Here is a 19,405-nt window from a genome sequence, read left to right as displayed (position 1 = left end):
AAATAATATAACAGTCCAGAATAATTTAATAGTAAATAATAATTATTTATAATAATAATAAGGACAATAAACATTGAATTAAAATAACTTATTTAGTGGTTTAATACGATAAAAGTAAGCAGTAATGGTTTGCAATTAATAATATAAAGTTTTCAACATTATAATAGTAAATAATAATAATTTATTATTAATAATATAAACTATGAAAATTGAGAGAAAAATAACTAAACACTTCTTAAAAGTGAATAATAATAATCTGTTATTAATGATAAGAAGAAATAAAAGATGATTAAAGATAAATTTAAAAAAAGGGGATCTTCTATATAGCATGTAAAAATTATTTTTAATGCATTAAAACTTTTTCTACTGTTCATTTGAACGTTTTTCTAACATCATGAAAATAAAACTATATAAAAAATAATCTTTCTCTCGCACTCCAAAAAGAACCGTTGTATAAATTAATTCAGAAACTTCTGAGCAAACTTGTCTTTATTAAAACACAATAAAGGCAGCAAAAAGCATAAAAAAGAACTAAAACTCGCACCGAAACCTGTCCACTGGCCTCGAAGATTTTCCAACCGGGTCGTTACGTCACGGGTTCTAAGTTTCCATCCGAAAACCCCATGCGAGGAAAAAACACCACAGAACCATTCGGATACCTGTTCAGTTCAGAACTTTCGCACTCGATTCAAAAACTCGACCCCACATTATTTATATACGAACCATCATCTCAGCAGTGCTCGACTTCAAAGTCGGAGAAGATCGAACTGTCTCAGTATGTTGCCATTCGGATCTTCCTTAATGTCTCTCAGGAAGTTACCTTTTTAATGTTCTAAGTTCACTGATTGATTAATCGATATCACGAAGGTGGAAAGTTTGTTTGCGGAAGTTAAAGTTAGCCGAAGACTTTACCAGACCAGCATACTTTCGCAAGAAAGTAGAGAAAAAAAAAAGTTATAATTGATTTTTTTGAAAGAACTCCAGTATGTCTCTATGTGAATTTTAAAATCATTTGGACGTGATTATGGCTGCTTTTCGGATTACATTCTTAGTCAAAATAGCTTTCTTCGGAATTAGTCAACTAGTAATAGGTAAGAAATTAAATTACTTAATTATTTAAAATTAATATGATTTCTTTTTGTAAACATAATATAAATTGGAACAAAAGTTGTATGTTATAGTTTCTGCAAATTTTTATTGCATTGTTTTATGATTTCTCTATATTAAAAGTCACAAGATCGCCGATGCCGCCGTTATTTTGAGTGTTCAACTTAACGTTACATTTGGTTTTGCTGCTCTAAAACTATGAGACTTAAAAGCTTAAAATTACTGAGGTGTGTAGAAGTGTGAACAAGGAATACAATGGAATAAAAATATTTGACATTCGATAAATTTTCGAAAATTAATAACTGTTACTCTTCTTGGAAAAAATATCAAACTGGCCACTCTATAAGCAGCAGAAATGTAGCTACAGAGTTGAAATTCGGCATGCTGAAAAGGACATATTTATTTATGAACTTTACACATTTTTTTTTCGAAATTTCAATTTGTTCGGAAGTTAATGCAAATTTTAAAAACTTTTTGCACTTTACTTTGTTTTACGTTTCATTTTGCTTTGTTGATCAAAATCTATAATAGTTAGAAACTTTAAATTGCGAAGGAGTGTAGAAAACGTATAGGGAGAGTAAGACAAAATAAAAAATTTCAGATTCGACTATAGCTTGGGAATCGTTATTGTTAAACTTGTGGTAGGAAAAAAAACATGTTGGTCGATCTACTGTCCGCTGAAATGCGACCACAGGATTAAAATTTGACAAGCTGGTAGAACCATTTAGTATTTTTCCTTTCAGAAATTCTTATTTGTTTGAAAGTCATTCCAAATTTAAGTGCTTTTAGTGAGTTTTTCGAGCTGCTTTCCTTAAAATATTGACTATTTACCCATTTTTGAAGGAAATTCATTTTCTCCCTCACGTGATATATATTTTTTATTTTATAAACTATAAATCTTAACATTCACAGTATGATTTTTAAAAATTAAAAAAATAAATAAATAAAAACTTATTAAATAACGATAAAAGCAAAACTCGATTTAAATTGCTTAAAGTCTCTTCAACGAGGAAAACTACTTCACATTTTATTTTCTTATTGAGTCACAATTTGCATTCCTGAGGTAAATTTTTTTTTTTTTTTAAGTACAGATGATTATTTTTCAAATCTAAGTGTTCGGCTATATCGTCACGATTAACACTTTAACCAAAATGCTCTTACATATAGTTACAATAATTGTATATCTATAATTGTTTATATATTTATATCATAAAGTTACAATAATTGTATATCTATAATTGTTTATATATTTATATCATAAAGTTACAATAATTGTATATATACACATAAAGCTACAATAATTGTATAATTGGATATATACACATAAAGAAACAATAATTGTATAATTGGATATATACACATAACGCAACAATAAGTGTATAATTGGATATATACACATAAAGCTACAATAATTGTATATATATACATATAAAGCTACAGTAATTGTGGGAAATATTTACGTTTAAATAAGAAATAAACACTAATTGTTGAGAAGCAATTACGGGGGTTGGCGAGAGGAGTGAGCAGCGGGTGGAGGCTCCTAGTTAATTACAAAAAAAGTACATAATAAATGTTTTATCAGTACATTTCATTGAAATTGAAAAGATGAATTTCATGGACTTTTTTCATGTTAGTTTTTTATTATTAACAATGTGACAAACTACTTCAGTTAATTTACACAATAAATATTCTTTCCTAGCAGTGCTTTTTTGTAATGAATAACATAGCAAAAAGCCGGTTTTCTGTGCAGAAAAGCAATAATCTCCTACCACTATACTGAAATCGTGGTTTGACGTTAAAGGGGTACTGCAATTGCATAGATTTAAAAAAAAAGTTTCTTCCATTTTTTATTAACATACCGATTGGAAAACAAGTTTAGTTATTTTCAAATGGTTATAAAATTAATTTAATAGCATTTAAGATCATGCAATAGGGAAGAAAAAAAATTAAATGTGTGTGCAAGTGTGTTTTAATATTCGCCGAAATCTTTTAATATTTACATACAATTTTAGTTCATGTAAAAAAAGCATAAAATAATATGTAAAAACAACAAGAGAATTCTAACTCATGATACGTCTACGACTGAAGATATTTTACTCCAGCATTGTGGTCAGTACAAGCCACGAGCAGAATTCGTATCAACCGGTTACCGCTGGGGATTTGAACATGGTTTACCTCATAGGGAGGAGAATACTTGTCCTTGTCTTCTGGATTGGGCTCAAAATCTCTTGCGTATAGTTTTTGAAATAAATTGTATTCCTTAGTATTTTCCGTTTTACTAGAAAGCGTAAAAATTGTTTTATGATAACTTAAAATTGTGATCAGTCAAGGATACTTAGGAGAGAAAGCATTTGCTACTTTTAAAAAATGAAAGCAAACTTTGGTTATTTAAGTGGGGAAAATATTCAGCGTTCTTCGTTTATGTATAGCTGAGACAGTAAACTACAAGTGTTTTTTTTGTTTTGTTTTTGTTTCTTTTGTACAGAAATTCCAGTTTAAATTTTCATTACAGTCAGGTTATTTGTGAAAGATTTTCGAGATTTGTTTCTCTAATGTATAAAATAACAATTAAGTAAAATATAAATAAAAAGATCTCTATTAAAGTGTGTTTACTATGTTTTGTGAGATCAGCTGATTTCTTTATAAGGCTCGAAATTAATCAAGATGCTGTCACGAAATTACGTAATAAATATAATAATCACAATCGTGATAATGACACTAGGGAACATTTTTTTAAAAGGGATCTTGGATATTAACACGTTGCTGATTTCAAATCCGCAATCAGTTTCTATCTTCAAGTAACAGTTTTTTTAAAATGACATTTATAAATTTTTTGTGTGGTCAAAATGTATAAGTTTATGTGACAGGGTTAGCATAAATGTTGTAACAAACTTCTAGGGCAGTTAGGGTATATCATCAGGATTAAACCTGTCCGGAAATGCTGTCATACACGCTTGGGGTGCTTCTTTTTTATGAACTGTTTCTTTGTGTACTTCTGAACTGGCCGAAAGAAGTGAAGCGCCCCTAGTTGCGTACGACTATATTTTCGGGCATGGGTTCATATACAATTTTAATCCTGATGATGTGCCCTAACTCAGCTATAAGTTTATCGCAACATTTAAGCAACTCCTTGTTACATAAAATGTTTTTAAACTTGCATGTATATTTCAGCAAAAATAGACTAAAAATGCCACTTAAAAAAAATCTATAGTTTTATGAGCAAAAAAAAAAGTCGATTTTAAATCAAGTATTTGCATAAATACAATAAAAAATTCGAAGTACAATATTATAATGTAGTATAATTCGTAGCATATAGTACATAGCTTAATATTATTACCTTGTGCACATCCATTTTCTGGCCTATCCAAGGTAATTAACAAACCAAACTCGCTTCAGTATTACATTAGGAACGCGACATAAAAGATCCCTCTATTTATTCTCGTAACTCTATTTGCGCTTCTGTATTTATGTTTTGTAATCTGGCAAACTTATTACTCCTATATTTTAAATCGTTCTTGAAAGTTTCTGGTACATTTCAGTTCATTTGAATTCACTACTCGCTTTATAGATTTCGTTTTGTGTTTTGATCTGTATTTTCATTTTTTTGTTTGATATTTTTTACTTAATGTGTTAGAAAAATAGAGAGAAAACAAGGAAAGATATATCAAGATTAAATTATTAAAAATTTAAAATTATTAAAAATTTAAAATTATTAAAAAATAATCACAAATTTAAAAAAAATTGAAATTAGAAAAAAATGCCCTATTTTTTCGGATATAATCGTGTGAGCTGATGGTTTCCTTATTTATTTTATTTTCTCTATAAATAATAGTTATAAATAAAATACTCTTGTTTTTTAAATGGAACTGTTTTTTTTATACCTACCAAGGGCTACTTTATTCTGAAACCTAACTGAGGTTATGGGATACCTACCAAAATAACTAAGGGGCCAATCTGGCCTCTCTCCTCATTCTAGGTACTGCATAAAGTTCTATACATACGTTTCTATGAGGTTAGCTTATGAATCATTAACTAAGCATTTAAATTCGATCACATTATGAAAAGTCAGAAATACTCAATACTTTCCTTTCAATACGTTATTTTTTGAATTACAGAGCAACAAAAAGAAGGGGGGGGGGGGGTGGAAGGTCAAAAAGGTCTCCTCCGTCTTTCTATTGTTAAAGAATACAAAGTCTCACTTTACATACTTATTTCATGCATATTATGTTTTGTTTTCAATTAAAATTTGCATGTAACCTTATAAATTTAATATATTAATCTATTTTAAGACTTACTAATTTAAGTATTTAATTTATCTTTTATTATAACATATTTAATAAAGTATTGTCTATATTCCATTAACTAATAAGCTTAGAAGTTAATCAATGCAAACGTTCGATTCATATTGTTCTAATAATAAGATAAGGTGTTGAGATTAGTTTAATTAACTTAATCGTAATTAGTTGAAGTACACTAAAAGACCTACTTAAAATTGTGTCCCAATTTTGCTTTGATTGTTAAAATTCGAACTGTGTCTGTTATTGTTTGTGCACAATATTTTTTGTTAAAGACGTTTTACAATAGGACTATTTTAAGAAATAAAAAACAGAATTTGTTTTCAATTGTTTGAATCTACAAAAATCTACAGGAGACAACATCATGTAATTTTTTCCCACGATCTGGTTTTGGTTTCAGGGATGCAAACTTTTATTCGAAATCGAGATGTGATTTTTAGAGCTATTGTTTTAATAGTGATGGATCTGTTGTTATGCTATTTAACACCAATTGCATACAATAAGAAAAACAATAATAACAACTGCAATTTATTTATAGAAGTGATATTAATGTTCGATGAACAATAAACAATGAAATATTATTGCTCATGCAACTGTAATGACGTTACAAGTGATGGCAGCTTATAAGTGATAGTTGCTTTTATCTTTTATAAGTGAAAAGATACATAGTACTATGTAACTCCAACTCTTTACTATAAATGCTTCATACAGTGGTCGGAAAAACTACATTTTCTTTGTAGTTAACAACTACTTTATTACAATTGTAGTTAACTACACAACTACTTTTTTTAATGTAGGGACTACTAACAACTTTCGAAATGTAGTCACTGCTTCGCTACTTTTAGAAGACAAACTTCGCTGGAGAACTTAATTTTCACCACTATTCAAAATGAGTTTGAATAAAAAGTTGGGTTGGCTAAATAAGAGGAGATATTAAGAAGCTTTAATTCATGTTTACCTGAAATAGTTTTTTTATTCTAAAGCATTTTTTACGAATTTGTTCTTTGAACTTCATGCATTTTTCGACAGTGATTTAAGACATGCTAGGAAATTATCAAATATTTGTGATTTAAATGATAAATGCTCTTTTATATCTTCCAAGAAATAAAGTACAGTGTGGAAAACAGAAAACAGATCACCTTGAATAACTTTTGATCTAATGATCGGGTCTTTACGCTCTAAGACTCACTCTTAATAGTTTGAGGGGCTGATCGCAAATATGCCATTTAATTAATGCAGACGATATTTTCAGTTACGAAATCAGACCCAAAACGTACTTTATACTTCTGTGAAATCGAATTTTTAAAAAAAGTCAGATATTTAAAATTTGATTTCTCAGGAATAACTCCAAAGATTTCGCACCGATAATTCCGATCATTGGACATAGATCTTTTAACTCTCGACCACAGAGGCAATCATCACAAGGAATATCACAAAGCATTAATTTTATCGAAGATACTAATTAGAAAAGTGATACTGTGTTTTTTTCTTCCCATTAGTAGGTTTATGATTGAATATTTCTTTTGCGTTTAATAAATTTATTGCAAAAGAAAAAAATAATATTTTGCGTACAAAATATTTGCAATTAATGCAAGTTAATTTTTAACAAATAAAAATGACAACAATAACCATAATTATTCGTTGATTTTTTTATTTATAGTGTTTTAATTCATTAATTTTATTCATAATTTGTTTTTCTTTATTTATTGTTTAATTTGTATTACATTATTATTATTTTATTCATTGTCAGCTTAAGCTACTTTATTGTTGTAACGTGTAAAATTATTATAGAACATTTCCCAATTTTTTGTTTCACAATTTGCTTTAATTACAAAATGCTATTGAGAACTATGCTTAGATATCATTGAGAAATTCATTTTAGCTTTTTTTCAATAGGGGAAATGTAAACCAATGATAGTATACTTTATTTTTGACCATTAAGTGTATATTATTATCTTGAAGAAAACAGGGGTATTTGGAATAAGGAAAAGAGATTTTTTACTTAAAAAATGAAACTTAAATTTCTCTTCATTTTTAAACTAATAAATTTGTCTAATTTACTTATTTATAACATAATGAGTTATGACTTATATTTATTGAACTTAAACTTATTTTATTTCAAAAATTCTCATAGGTTTGTTTGCGATTATACCTTTTATATTATAGATTAGCTCTTTGTTTCAACTTTTTGTATCTGCACTACATAAATGATAATGCTCAATTTAAGTATTTTATATTCTTTAATATTTAAGCACAGTGACGAAACTACTGTAGCTGCTGCTTTTTTTTCGTATTTTGTAGTGTAGGGCTACTTCTTCTTCTTAAAGTGGTGTAGCACTGTTGAGCGATTAAAAACTGTTGAGCGATTTCCGGCAACCACTTTTAAAGTTTAATGAAGAAACAAAGTTCAAACGCAAAAAGTTTTTCCAATCTGATTGGTGCAAATCCTTCTCAGGTTCTTCCACGAGAATGCCTCTGTGGCAAAGCTTTAATACGGTCTGCGTCTGATGCTCCAGAGCAGCAAGTTTTTTCATTTTTGTTGGCAGCAGTTATTTCTTTCATGTTAAGTTATTTCGCTCATTATCATTAGAAATCTTCTAAACAAAGGAATCATTGGAAATCGAACCATTAAGATTGAATCCTAGAACGTGAAGATCCGATCTTCAGATATAAAGTTATTCAGGATGTTCCGATTTTTATTTTTTTATTTTGCGCACTGTATTTTATTTCTTGTAGGATATAGAGGAGCATTAATCACTAAAAAATCTTGATAATTATACTTGATAATTTTTAAATTAAATATTTACTGTCAGGAAGAGCATAGAGTTTGAAGGTTAAAAGAACAAATTCGTAAAAAGTGCTTTAGAATAACAAACTATCGCATGTAAAGATGAATTAACATTTCTTATTAACTTTTCACGCTTAACTAAGCCAATTTTTTATTCAGAAACATTTTGAACATTGGTTTGAGTTATGCTCTCCAGTAAAGTATGTATGTCTTCTAAAAGTTGTGAAGTAGTAACTATATTTCAAAGGTAGTTTTTACTTGCTGAATTTAAAAAAATATTTGTAGTTAACTACAATTGTAATAAAGTAGTTGTAGTCAACTACAAAGGAAATATAGTTTTTCCGACCACTGTTTAAGCATTAATTATATTTAATGGTAGTTAATGTTTAATATTCGTTGATACTGAACATTCGTCATTCTAATATTTATCTTTTTAATTTTCTCAAATTTGAAGCCTATTTGTTTTAGCGACCTTTTTACTCTAACAGATCAATATAGTTGTTCATTTAAAGAAGCATTTTCGAAATTCATATCGCTTTCTATTACAAAAAATAACAATGGAGGCAAATTTTTTGTCGCAATTATGCAAATACTTGATATTGCTTATTGCTGGTGTGAGTGAAGTCTGAAATTAGTTTTGATCCTAAAGCAATACAGATTGTTTTATGAGACATTTTTAGTCTATTTTTTGTCGACATGTTCCTTCGCGTCCTTTAGAACAGATTATAATCGGAAAGTGACCTTAGCCGCGTGCAACGACATTTCCAGGCATGGGTTTCTATGGAATTTTAATTCTGATGATGCGCCCTAACTGCCCTAGATGTTTGTTGCAACAATTATGCGATCCCCGTTTATTTATTACATTTTTATACTTGTTCATTTCGACTAAAAATGGACTAAAAACCTTCTTTTTTAAGAAGATGGAACTATTACAGACTTGAAATCAGCGATTCAAAAGTATCTAAGATCTGTTAAAAAATCGCGTGTAACAGAATTTTTTTTTTTCCTTAGTGTAATCAAGCCAAGAAACAAACAAAAAATATGTCTATGATTGTTTAATTAACAGAAAACTGCTCGGGGAAAAGTTTCTGAATAAATTAGCAAACAATTATAAATAGAAGCAAATGAAAGCATTTTCTTCAATTTAATTGCAAGATGTTATTTTATTTTGATTTTGAACCATTTTCGCTTAGCAATTATCTCACAGTTAGTTGATTTCTTAGAGGAAAGTTTCGTGCGTTTAATTGTTTCGTTACATTTACACTACACTTCTTTTTTACTTCTTGCGTTTTTTTTTTTCACTTTTTATAACCCAATGCTCACTGTTAAATTATTTTTAGTGAGATTAGTATCTCATTGCAATTCGTATTCAATCATGATTTTTTATATGCGTTACAGATAAATTCTACTTCGAAACATTTTGTAAAAAAATAGCTCTTGATATTGTCGCCATACAAATACGTATATCACATCTAGTTTATTAAATTTATTAATAAAATTGGACTATGACTTATTTTCATTTGTTTAACATTCTTTGTTTTAATCGTTAATATCAATTTTTTTCTTCATTAAAATGATTTTACTAATAAAATCTATATGTTTGAAAGCATCGTGAAGAATTCGTAAAATTTGGGAGATGAAATTTCAAAAACCTTTCGACACAGCAGAGTTTTAAAAAATAAAATTTCGCTTTTACATAAAAAGAAAAGTTTTAACTGCTAGAATGTCCCACTTTCCATGTATTCTTTTTATTAAGACTAGATTTGCTGCTGGTAGTCGTTGCTAAGTTACAAAGAAAATAAAAAAAACTCCTGAAAACAACCAAACGACTTTAAAGAACACGGAGGAAAAATTATAACTGTTACAGAAATAATTCTTCTAAATCTCTGCATCTGTTTAATTTATTAGTTCATTTCTCAAAATGTATGATATGAATACTTAATTAGAATAATCGGAATCTGAAATTATTTATAATTAAAGTTAGGTACAAACTACCATGAGATAATGAAACTTAGTGAAATTGATAAATTCCAAACTTTAAAATAGCTATATTATACGTACTTGACTTCATTTGGAGCTATTGAGAGAAATTATTAATTTGACGATTATTTCGGGCAAAATCCATTTATGAAGAAATAATATTTATTTTTGGAAAAAGTTATTTTAGTTTTCAAAAATAAGAAATTGTCTCTTCATTAAGAAATTAAAAATAAAGCTTTTATAATAGAAAGTTTCAACATCGTAAAATTATTATTAAAAGATGATCTACTTTATAAATCTTTTCACTTTTTCAATGAATTGCATTATCGAATGTAAAGATCCATTGTAACGATTATTAGCATTTTTATAACTGTTAAAAGTATACACGATTCAAAACATTACGTGAGGTATGATATGAGTAACACTTTAGACAGATCGATTAGACAAAACTTTGACAAATTCATAGAATACTTTTTCCTTTGAATTATATTACTTTCATAACTGTTAAAAATGCAAGATTCAAAACATTACGCGAGATATGATGTGAGTCTCACACCTAAGATTAGACAAAGCTTTTACAGATTGACAGAAATTTTTTTGGATGAATTATATTACCGAATGTAAAGATCCATTGTAGTGATTATTAACACTTTTATAACTGTTAAAAAAATACAAGATTCAAAACAGTACGTAAGGTATGATGGGAGACATAGACCTAAGATTAGACAAGGCGTTGACAGATTCATGGAACAACTTTTTCAATGAATTATATTATCGAATGTAATAACCCATTGTATCGATTTTTGATGCTTTCATAACTGTTAAAAAAATACAAGATTCAAAATATTACGTGAGGTATGATGTGAGTCTCACACCTAAGATTAGACAAGGCGTTGTCAGATTCACGGAACACCTTCTTCCTGAAAGAAGAAAAGGCTTAGAACTATGGTGGTTCTCGAACAATTCCTTTCAGAATAAAACAGCAACTGATTCGAATAGTCAAAATTCAGCGTAGCGTTACGGAACATTCAACAGACTTATTTTTTTTGGCCTTTGTGTCCAATTAAATTGCGTTTTCTTGGTTTTTAAGCGTGACGTAATTCTAAAGTAGCCTTTTACTCTCTGCGATTACGATATGAAGGCTTTTAAAGGCATTATAATTTTAAACTGTGGAGAAGTATTTCTGCTATTTAAAATGTATGTGGAGTAACGGACGTCGTAGATCATCATTTTCTGATGGCAAAATAGTATTTTTGATACATGATAATTCGATTTTTTATGTATTTTTTAAAAAAGAATTTCAAGCATTCGCTCGATAAAGTAAATATTTATTTACCTATTATTTGTTTTAAAATAAGGGGTCATCCGTAAACTACATTCCTCCTCGAAATGAGGATGAATGTCAGAATATTTACACAGGACGTGACAAAAGAGACGCAGTAGCCTTAGATTTGATCCGTATAGTAGATACAGTTAAATGATAATATTTTAAATTTAAAGGTAATAAAATTGGCTTAAAGACTTTTAAATTTTGAATTAATTTTAAGCCTTGAAGATAATTACAAAATTGAAAATAATTTGCGAAACAAATGTGAAGTGTATTCATGTGTCTTAATTATTCTAAAAAACGATGTTTGAAATAAAGAGAAATATAATTTTTTAAGAAAGGTAGTATTTCTTAAAATGATTTGTTTGTCTTTTATTCCTTCATCTTTATCACAAATTTCATTTTTTTTTTGAAAAAGCATTATATACAGACATTCTTTGGATTAAAAGATTTGTACTCATGTAATTTGAAATTACATAAAACAGGAAACTAATATGGCATATTTCGTGTAAATAAAGTAACTCTAGAATTCGGGGCAGGTACTGGAGAGGTTTTTTGGGTTTAATAGAACTAAGCATTTCTTCTTCTTATTTTTTTTTAATATCATCATAGAATGAATATACAAGGGAATTATGTTTGTGTATGGTATTAAAATCGAACCATTTAATAATATAAAATTTAGGCTTAAGCAATGTAAATGTTCTTTTGCCAATGATTCTACCGATAGAGCTTTTGTTTTCTAATGCGGTGAACCGGGTTTGAATCCCAGAGATGGCTGGTCGATACGATTTCCTCCCCCGGCATGCACCGACCACAGTGCTGATGTAAAACTTCCTCAGTGGTAGATGGATCTATTGGCTAAATTTTCCTTGCCTTCAGGCTCATGATGGGAGATTTTCGTGCTTTTTCTCTCTATGTAACGCAAATGTGGGTTAGTTCCATCAAAAAGTACACCACGAAGGCAAAATTTCTTCCATTACTTGATCCAAGAGTTCTCTTGTCTTCCTTATTGGGTTCAAAATTTCAAGGCTATAGAGTTGAACATTCAGAGTCCTAAACCCAAACAAAATTGGGTCGGCTTTTTAACGAGGGTTATAAAATAAAATAAACTATAATACTACATAAAACTTTTAGTCTTAACTCGATTGCTCTTAAGAATTACTTATTGATTATCAAATTAAATTTTAAAGTCTGTCTTTCAATTTAATGATCAGATTTTCTTGAACTAGTATGCAATCTTAATGGTTTAAAGGGTAAACTTTAAATATGTTATTTAAATTGTGCAGGCAATCGAAGTTACAATATAAGGCATAAGAACGAGCTTTCTTTGAATAAGTAACTACTGCTAACAAAGCAGCTCCCTACTGCTATAGTTTTTTTTTATAGTTATAGTTAAACTAAGCAGCTCTCTACTGCTATAGTTTTTTTGACTTTCATGCGTGGTAGCCTTAAACTGGAAAATAGGGTTCATACAGTTTGTGCAGAAAAATGAAGGAATATCTAGGTACTTTCATTTTAATTCCACTTTTTGTGTAATTCATCATACTTCTTAAAATATTTTAAAGAAATAAATAATGTTTGTACACAATTATACAAATTGTTTATCCTGGAAGCAATTAGTTATTCAAAAATATTTTTTTTATAATTGTTTACTATTTTTATAATTTTTTTTAGTAACGGACAAAACATATTATGTTAAAAAAACGGACTATCTATGTATATTTATCTATGTATATTCAATTGAAAATTACCAAAATTTGACCAGTTTCGATCAAGTAGTTCTTGGGAAATGAAAATTTAAAAATACGCCTTTTTTGAAATTTTATTAATCAAAAGTAATTAACCGATTTTGCTCAAATTTTGCATTTTGTCATTTAAAATTGTGTAATGAAGTTGTTAAGCTTTTTTTTTTAAAAAAAAATTTTGAACTGTACGTTGATTTGCATAGTTCAGTTACTTAAAATGCTCATAAAAAATTAGGAACTGAACTTCAAAATCAATTATTAAGTGATATCATTATACATTAAAAATTTATTAATTGAGTGTAATTAGTTAAATACACTCAAACAAAAATTGTTTTAAAATGATATAAATGTAACACTTTCAAAATAGCACAAAAGGAAATGTTATAAACTGAATAACTAAATTTAAATAAAAATATGTCTATGATTGAAAAGGGAAACATTTTGATAATAGATATATAGTAAGTATAATTTATTGATGGACTCTTTTGTTATATTTCCGTTTCCAAATTATTCATGCGTCAATTTCCTCGACGTCGTCCAGTTAAATCATTTATTCGTTAGTTTTTATTACTTTTATGTTATAAAAGAATGGCTTCCGATTTTTCCTTGACTCATTCCTTTTCTAACAAACGAATCCATCTTAATTTTTTTTGAAACCTTCTGAATTTCTTTATTCTGAGCTTTTTCATATTCTGATTTTTTTTTAACGCTTTGTTACTTAGCTTTCAATTTTGAATTGGAGTGAAACTGGGAATTCATTTGTTTTAAGAAATCACATTTGCTTTTGAGTTTTTGTTAAAAAATTATTTTTTCTGATATTTATTTTATACGACAAAATAGGAGTGAATATTTTTTAAATGCAAAAATTTATAATCATTAACTTTATTTAATTAGGAATTTCGAATAATCACAGCGGAAACGAAATAAATTCGCATTTTTTGACTAAGAATTATAATTAGGTTGATTTTTTAGTCTAACTTTCTTAGACCATGTGTTAAAAAGATAAAAATTAATTAAAATTTTTATTAATTAAGTGCATTTAGCTTAAATTCCTAGAAATTATTCCGAAAACAAACTTATTGAATTTAAATCTTTTTACTTTTTTTTATTTCTTTAAATAAGTTAAGAAAAATAATTCTGTTTTATAGGTTTTGGTCGAAAAAAATAATATTAATAAATAAAATAATCTTTTTTCTCCCCTAAAAAAATTTATCAGTATTTTGGGTAGAAATTTGAAACTGTTTGAAAAAAGGCAGAAAAATTGCACATATTGGTTTAGTTTTACAGTCAGCTATTACAAAGAAAATGTTCAAGCAACAACGTACATTGTTCAATAAATTTGTGGCTTCAAGGAGTGGCTTAGAATCAAACATATTGAATAAATAAAAATTAAATACTTGAAAGGGGTAAAATTACAGATCCCAGAAATATTTTTAGTCCAATAAAATGCAAAAAATTTAAAATCTAGATAAAAAGAACTTTCAAGTTGTATTTTTTTCAGTTAACACTATGAAAGCTTCGAAAAAGCATGAACTTCAGTTATTTTTTTTCACTTATCGAAATTTGAATTGCATTATGGAATTGAGTAATACGCAACCATTGATTGCGATATTTTTTGTAATATATTTAAACTTAGTTTATTTTTTTTTTGTTTTCCTGCATAGTAATTAATTTAGAATCAGAATATTAAATCAGAATTACGCAATTTTGAAACGAAATATCTTCATGCATTTGTATATAAAATAATTAATGATATCCGTATGATTCAAAGCTGTTTTGCATTTGTAACTACAGAAAGCTTGAATAAAATAAGATGAAAATCATCGGCTGCAGTTAATAAACATGGTTTTATAAAAATTAGCTTAAAATTGCAATTTTTTGAGGGAGAACTCTATCAGGTAAAGTTCAGCAAAACATAGAGCTTGAGCCTTGATGGCTCAGGGGACAGAGCACTCGCCTTCCAATGTCCTGGGTTGGACTCCAGCAATAGCTGGTTGATACGAGTACTACACCAGGCTCGCACCGACCACAGTGCTGACATAAATTACCCTCAGTGGTAGACGATAATGAGTTAGAGTTCCCTTGTCGTCAGGCTAATCGTGGAACGTTTTAATCTCCATGTAACGTAAATACAGGTTAGTTTTATCATAAAATTCTCCACGAAAGCAATTTTCCTCCATTACCTTATCCAGGAGTTCCCTTGTCTTCTGGATTGAGTTCAAAATTACAAGGCTTCCAGCGTTGAGCATTAGTAGTCGTAAACTCAAAATTGGTTGTAAAACTACGGTTGTAAAATAAAATAACACAGATTGTGATTCTCATTTGACTCATTGCGATGTCGCATGCATATTTATACCACATGCTCTATCCAGACATTCAACTTCGAAGATTTCTTCTAACTCTTTTATTTCTTATGCTGTTGCACTCATATAACATTAAAAATTTTTTGATAATAACTCCAAAAAAGCTCTAAATAATGCCCTACCAAATCTTGAAGAATAATTGTTAGATCCTTTTTGTATGAAGTCGTGGCTAGGCAACAGAGTGCTGATACATCATCTCGCGAATCGTGATACACGCAGGATATGGGCAACTGCAATCAAAGATGAAAGAACTATATGCAGATGGCACTCCCATGGGATGTTCTGTGCCAAAGAATGTTTCACCTGCCATGGATCATCGGTTGAGTAGGCTCCTGCAATTATTCTGATGACCTACGAAATATGGCCTTTCCAACCCACGATGTTATTCTTTTGATATTAAAGACAACGTTCTGCTCGTGATGTTCCAAAATTTTTATAAAAATTCAACATTTGTTTTTAACATTAGCGTAAATAATTGCAATTTACATAAATTTGACAAATTTTCAAGTATAAAAAATAATAGTGTATTTTATTAGATTTCTGTTTTTGAATAGTCCTTTTTTGTTGTTTCTTTTTTTGAATTGCTCTATTTGCCAGCATTTTGATCCATATTTAAATTATTGAAAGAAGGTTGGTTCAAAATTTTTTTGCTTTCGTGATATAAATTATTTTATTTGAATTCATTAAAAAAGTTTTTAATTTTTACACGATATGAAATTTCTGTAAAATTATTTTTTGAATGATATAACATATGAGGAGATCAAACTGTTTATTGCAAATGATTTTATAATTCTGACAGATTCCTTTTGTACGATTTCAGACGAAGTTATTTCTCTCAGCAATCCATATTTTTAAAATTGTAAAATAGCAAACGATTTTTTTTGGGTTAAAAACTTAACTTCGATTTTGTTGGCTATCCTTAAGAACAGTTTTATTTATGATTGAGATACGTTAGCTTTGAGCGTTTTCTTGTGCATTGATACTTTTGATTTTCATCTGCTATGAATGGAGAAGAAAAAAAAACTAATTCTTTCGACGTCTTACTTGGAAGAAGAAAAAGGAAAACAGTTTATTATCAGAACGAAGAATCGAATTCAATTTAAAAGTCAACCTAGAGAAAAAAAAACTATTCATAAAGGGCTGAAGACTATATCGATGAGTAGGAAATTTTAATTGTATAGCTTTATTCTTTTATTTTAACTAAAACGTTTGATAATTTATTGACTTAAATTTAATGTTTAAAATTATTCAAATAGTTTTAAAAATGATTGAGCTGTAGTTTCTTAAAATTATATTTAGTCATTAAACCATTTCGAATGGGTATTCCATGGGTACGAATGGGAAATAACATTTTGTAAAATTATGATTTATTTATAAACACGTGTCTAGCATGTATATAAGCATTATTGTATTCGCAATTATTCGCAATCACTTTTCAATGCTACTTAATTTCGATTTGTGTTATTAATAATTCGTTTCATTGTTATATTAATTACTTTTTCGATATTTAAGTCATTTAAAATCATTAGTTTTTAATTAATTTGTTTCAAAATATTTACATGTTGTGTTTTTCTTAAATTTTAAATGCCATTATTAAAAACCTTTAAAATGGAATAATCTTTCCTATTTGCTCAGGCGGAAATTTAAATTCAAATTTTTTGTTCTTTTTTAAAGTGGACAAAAACATTTGAAAAGCTTTATACCTACTAATTTATCAAAATTAGTAGGTATAAAGCTTTTCAAATGTTTTTGTTAGCCTAAAACTCATAAATATGTCTTAGAAAAGGCGTGAAATGGGATGTTATTTTAAAAAGGTGTTAAATTGGACCATGTTTAAGTTTAATTCCCTCATAATCAAGTTTAAAAATAGTTTTATTCACAAGATAATTTTATACAACTTGGTACTTCATTAAGATTGCAGCAAATTTGCATGTTATTGTGTTTCAAAGCAGTTCAATATTTTTACCTGCGTATAACTGAATTCTAAATACGTGAGTGTGAGCATAACAGAAAAAGAGAGAAATAAAACTTGAATGTTATGGCACAATTCATAACCACAGATTATAATCTTCCAAATCAAATAGGTTCCTCATAATTCTTGAGTCACATGACTCGCCCAAAAGACTGGTCAACCATCAAGGAGCAAATGAATTCCAATCTAACTTTCTTAACTATTTTCCTTAGAACAAGAATGCGTAATGACTAACTCAAATACGACAATCAGTTGATAATCTCAATCGGAAAAAATCTTAGAACAAATAGATGTAGCATTTGAAGCACGGAGATAATGCTTAATTGTGTTCTATTGTAAAATGTGGGCTAATAATTAAATTGACTGCGCAGACGATAAATTCTATGCTTAATCGTAGTAGAGGAAGTGAAGAGAAGAAGTAAAAGAAAAATGTTCTAAAAACAAAGGAGGGGAACTAAAGTAGGACATATGTCATTTTGTAGTGGATTTTCTCTGCTTCTTTAAGGGATATTTGAAGTGTTAGAAGCTAATACACGCACCTTTGTAGGAAGCTGATGGACAACGACCTTCTAGCGATGTGGAGTGAAGTTGAGTGGTTTTTGTGCGGGTAGGTGTGGAACAACCACGCCCGATCATATCAAAGCCTGATTTCAGGCTTGGCTTGACCATTTTCAGTCTTCGGAAAGAAAGAACAATTTTGAAATTTTTTTGTTTTATCAAGCATTTCTGTTGGTTTTCTTTTGTTTTTTCTCTTTCAGTGAAAGTGGGATGTAATTTTGGTACGATTGTCACGATGTTTCCTTAAAACAGTTTTATTTTCTTGCTGACTTTCCTTTGTCGGCTTTAAAATATGAACACAGTCGATTAAACAGATTGCTCTATATAAAATTTCTTTTTTTTTACTCTTTGTTATTTCTTAAATATATTCTTATTCACTCAAAATGTTTCAATGTTATTTAAAATATTCTTTTACAATTTAATTAGAGTGTCATATATTTTGCTAAAGAAAATTGATGACTCTAATGATTTTAAAATGTTAGATCAAAATATCAATACTAGAAATCTTTTTAAAGATTCTTTAAAAGTTTATTTTTTAAAATGTTTAAAAAAATGACTCGTTAAAATTAGGAAATAGTATATATATCATCAATATACGTTGCAATTAATAAAAATATTGATAATGTTTAATTATATTACAGGAATAGTGATTCTGATGCGAGAAAAATTCTTTTTAATAATAAGTTGTCAAAAAATATCTGTTGTAGCGTGTTCAAATCAGAAAAAAAATATAGGCTATTTTAAAATATAGGTGACTATTTTTTCTATACGCATAAATATACGCATAATATACGCATAAATATACGCATAAATATTTAAAACAAAAAAATGTGTTATTTTTTTTTTAAATTTTAAATATCGAATAAGTTTACAAAATTGTAATTTCTTCAAAATTTTCAATACATTTGTTTAAAAAAAACCAACTGTATGTTTTGTATGTTTGAATATATAACGAAACATTCAATTTTAAAAATAATATAAAATGTGGAGAAAAAATAAGATAAAAATCTTTATCAACAGCTCTTAACTTTAAATTACAAAGTTTCGGGTTCAGGCAATTTATTAATTTCACTATTTATACTCTTTTGAAATGTATTCAATTCAGATGTTAGTAAGACGAAGTTAATAAACGCTTGTTATATGCAGTGGATTATGGCAAGAAATATTTAAAGAAAATCAAAAAAATCAAAAAAAAAATTTGTTTTTCTTAAAATTTATTCTTTTTATTTATTTTTATCACGCCCGTTCAATAATACGAGCATAATTTTTC

The 19,405-nt window shown here is 28.2% G+C and overlaps 1 protein-coding gene across 1 annotated transcript in view; it reads left to right on the top strand.

The window, feature by feature from the left end:
* The first annotated feature begins 638 nt into the window (after positions 1–638).
* Positions 639–19,405, top strand: part of fw (CUB and Sushi multiple domains furrowed) — a 109,064-nt gene continuing 90,297 nt past the window's right edge. The window contains exon 1 of the mRNA XM_016054457.4: positions 639–1,091. Within this exon, the coding sequence (XP_015909943.3) occupies positions 1,025–1,091 (67 nt within the window). The 5' untranslated portion in view covers positions 639–1,024. The remainder of the gene's footprint in view (positions 1,092–19,405) is intronic.

This window comes from Parasteatoda tepidariorum, chromosome 1, assembly GCF_982258835.1.
Source record: "Parasteatoda tepidariorum strain Cologne lab strain chromosome 1, Ptep-v5.0, whole genome shotgun sequence".
Lineage (NCBI taxonomy): Eukaryota > Metazoa > Arthropoda > Arachnida > Araneae > Theridiidae > Parasteatoda > Parasteatoda tepidariorum.
Note: the sequence above shows the minus strand (reverse complement) of the source record. Positions and strands in the feature narration are given on the sequence as shown.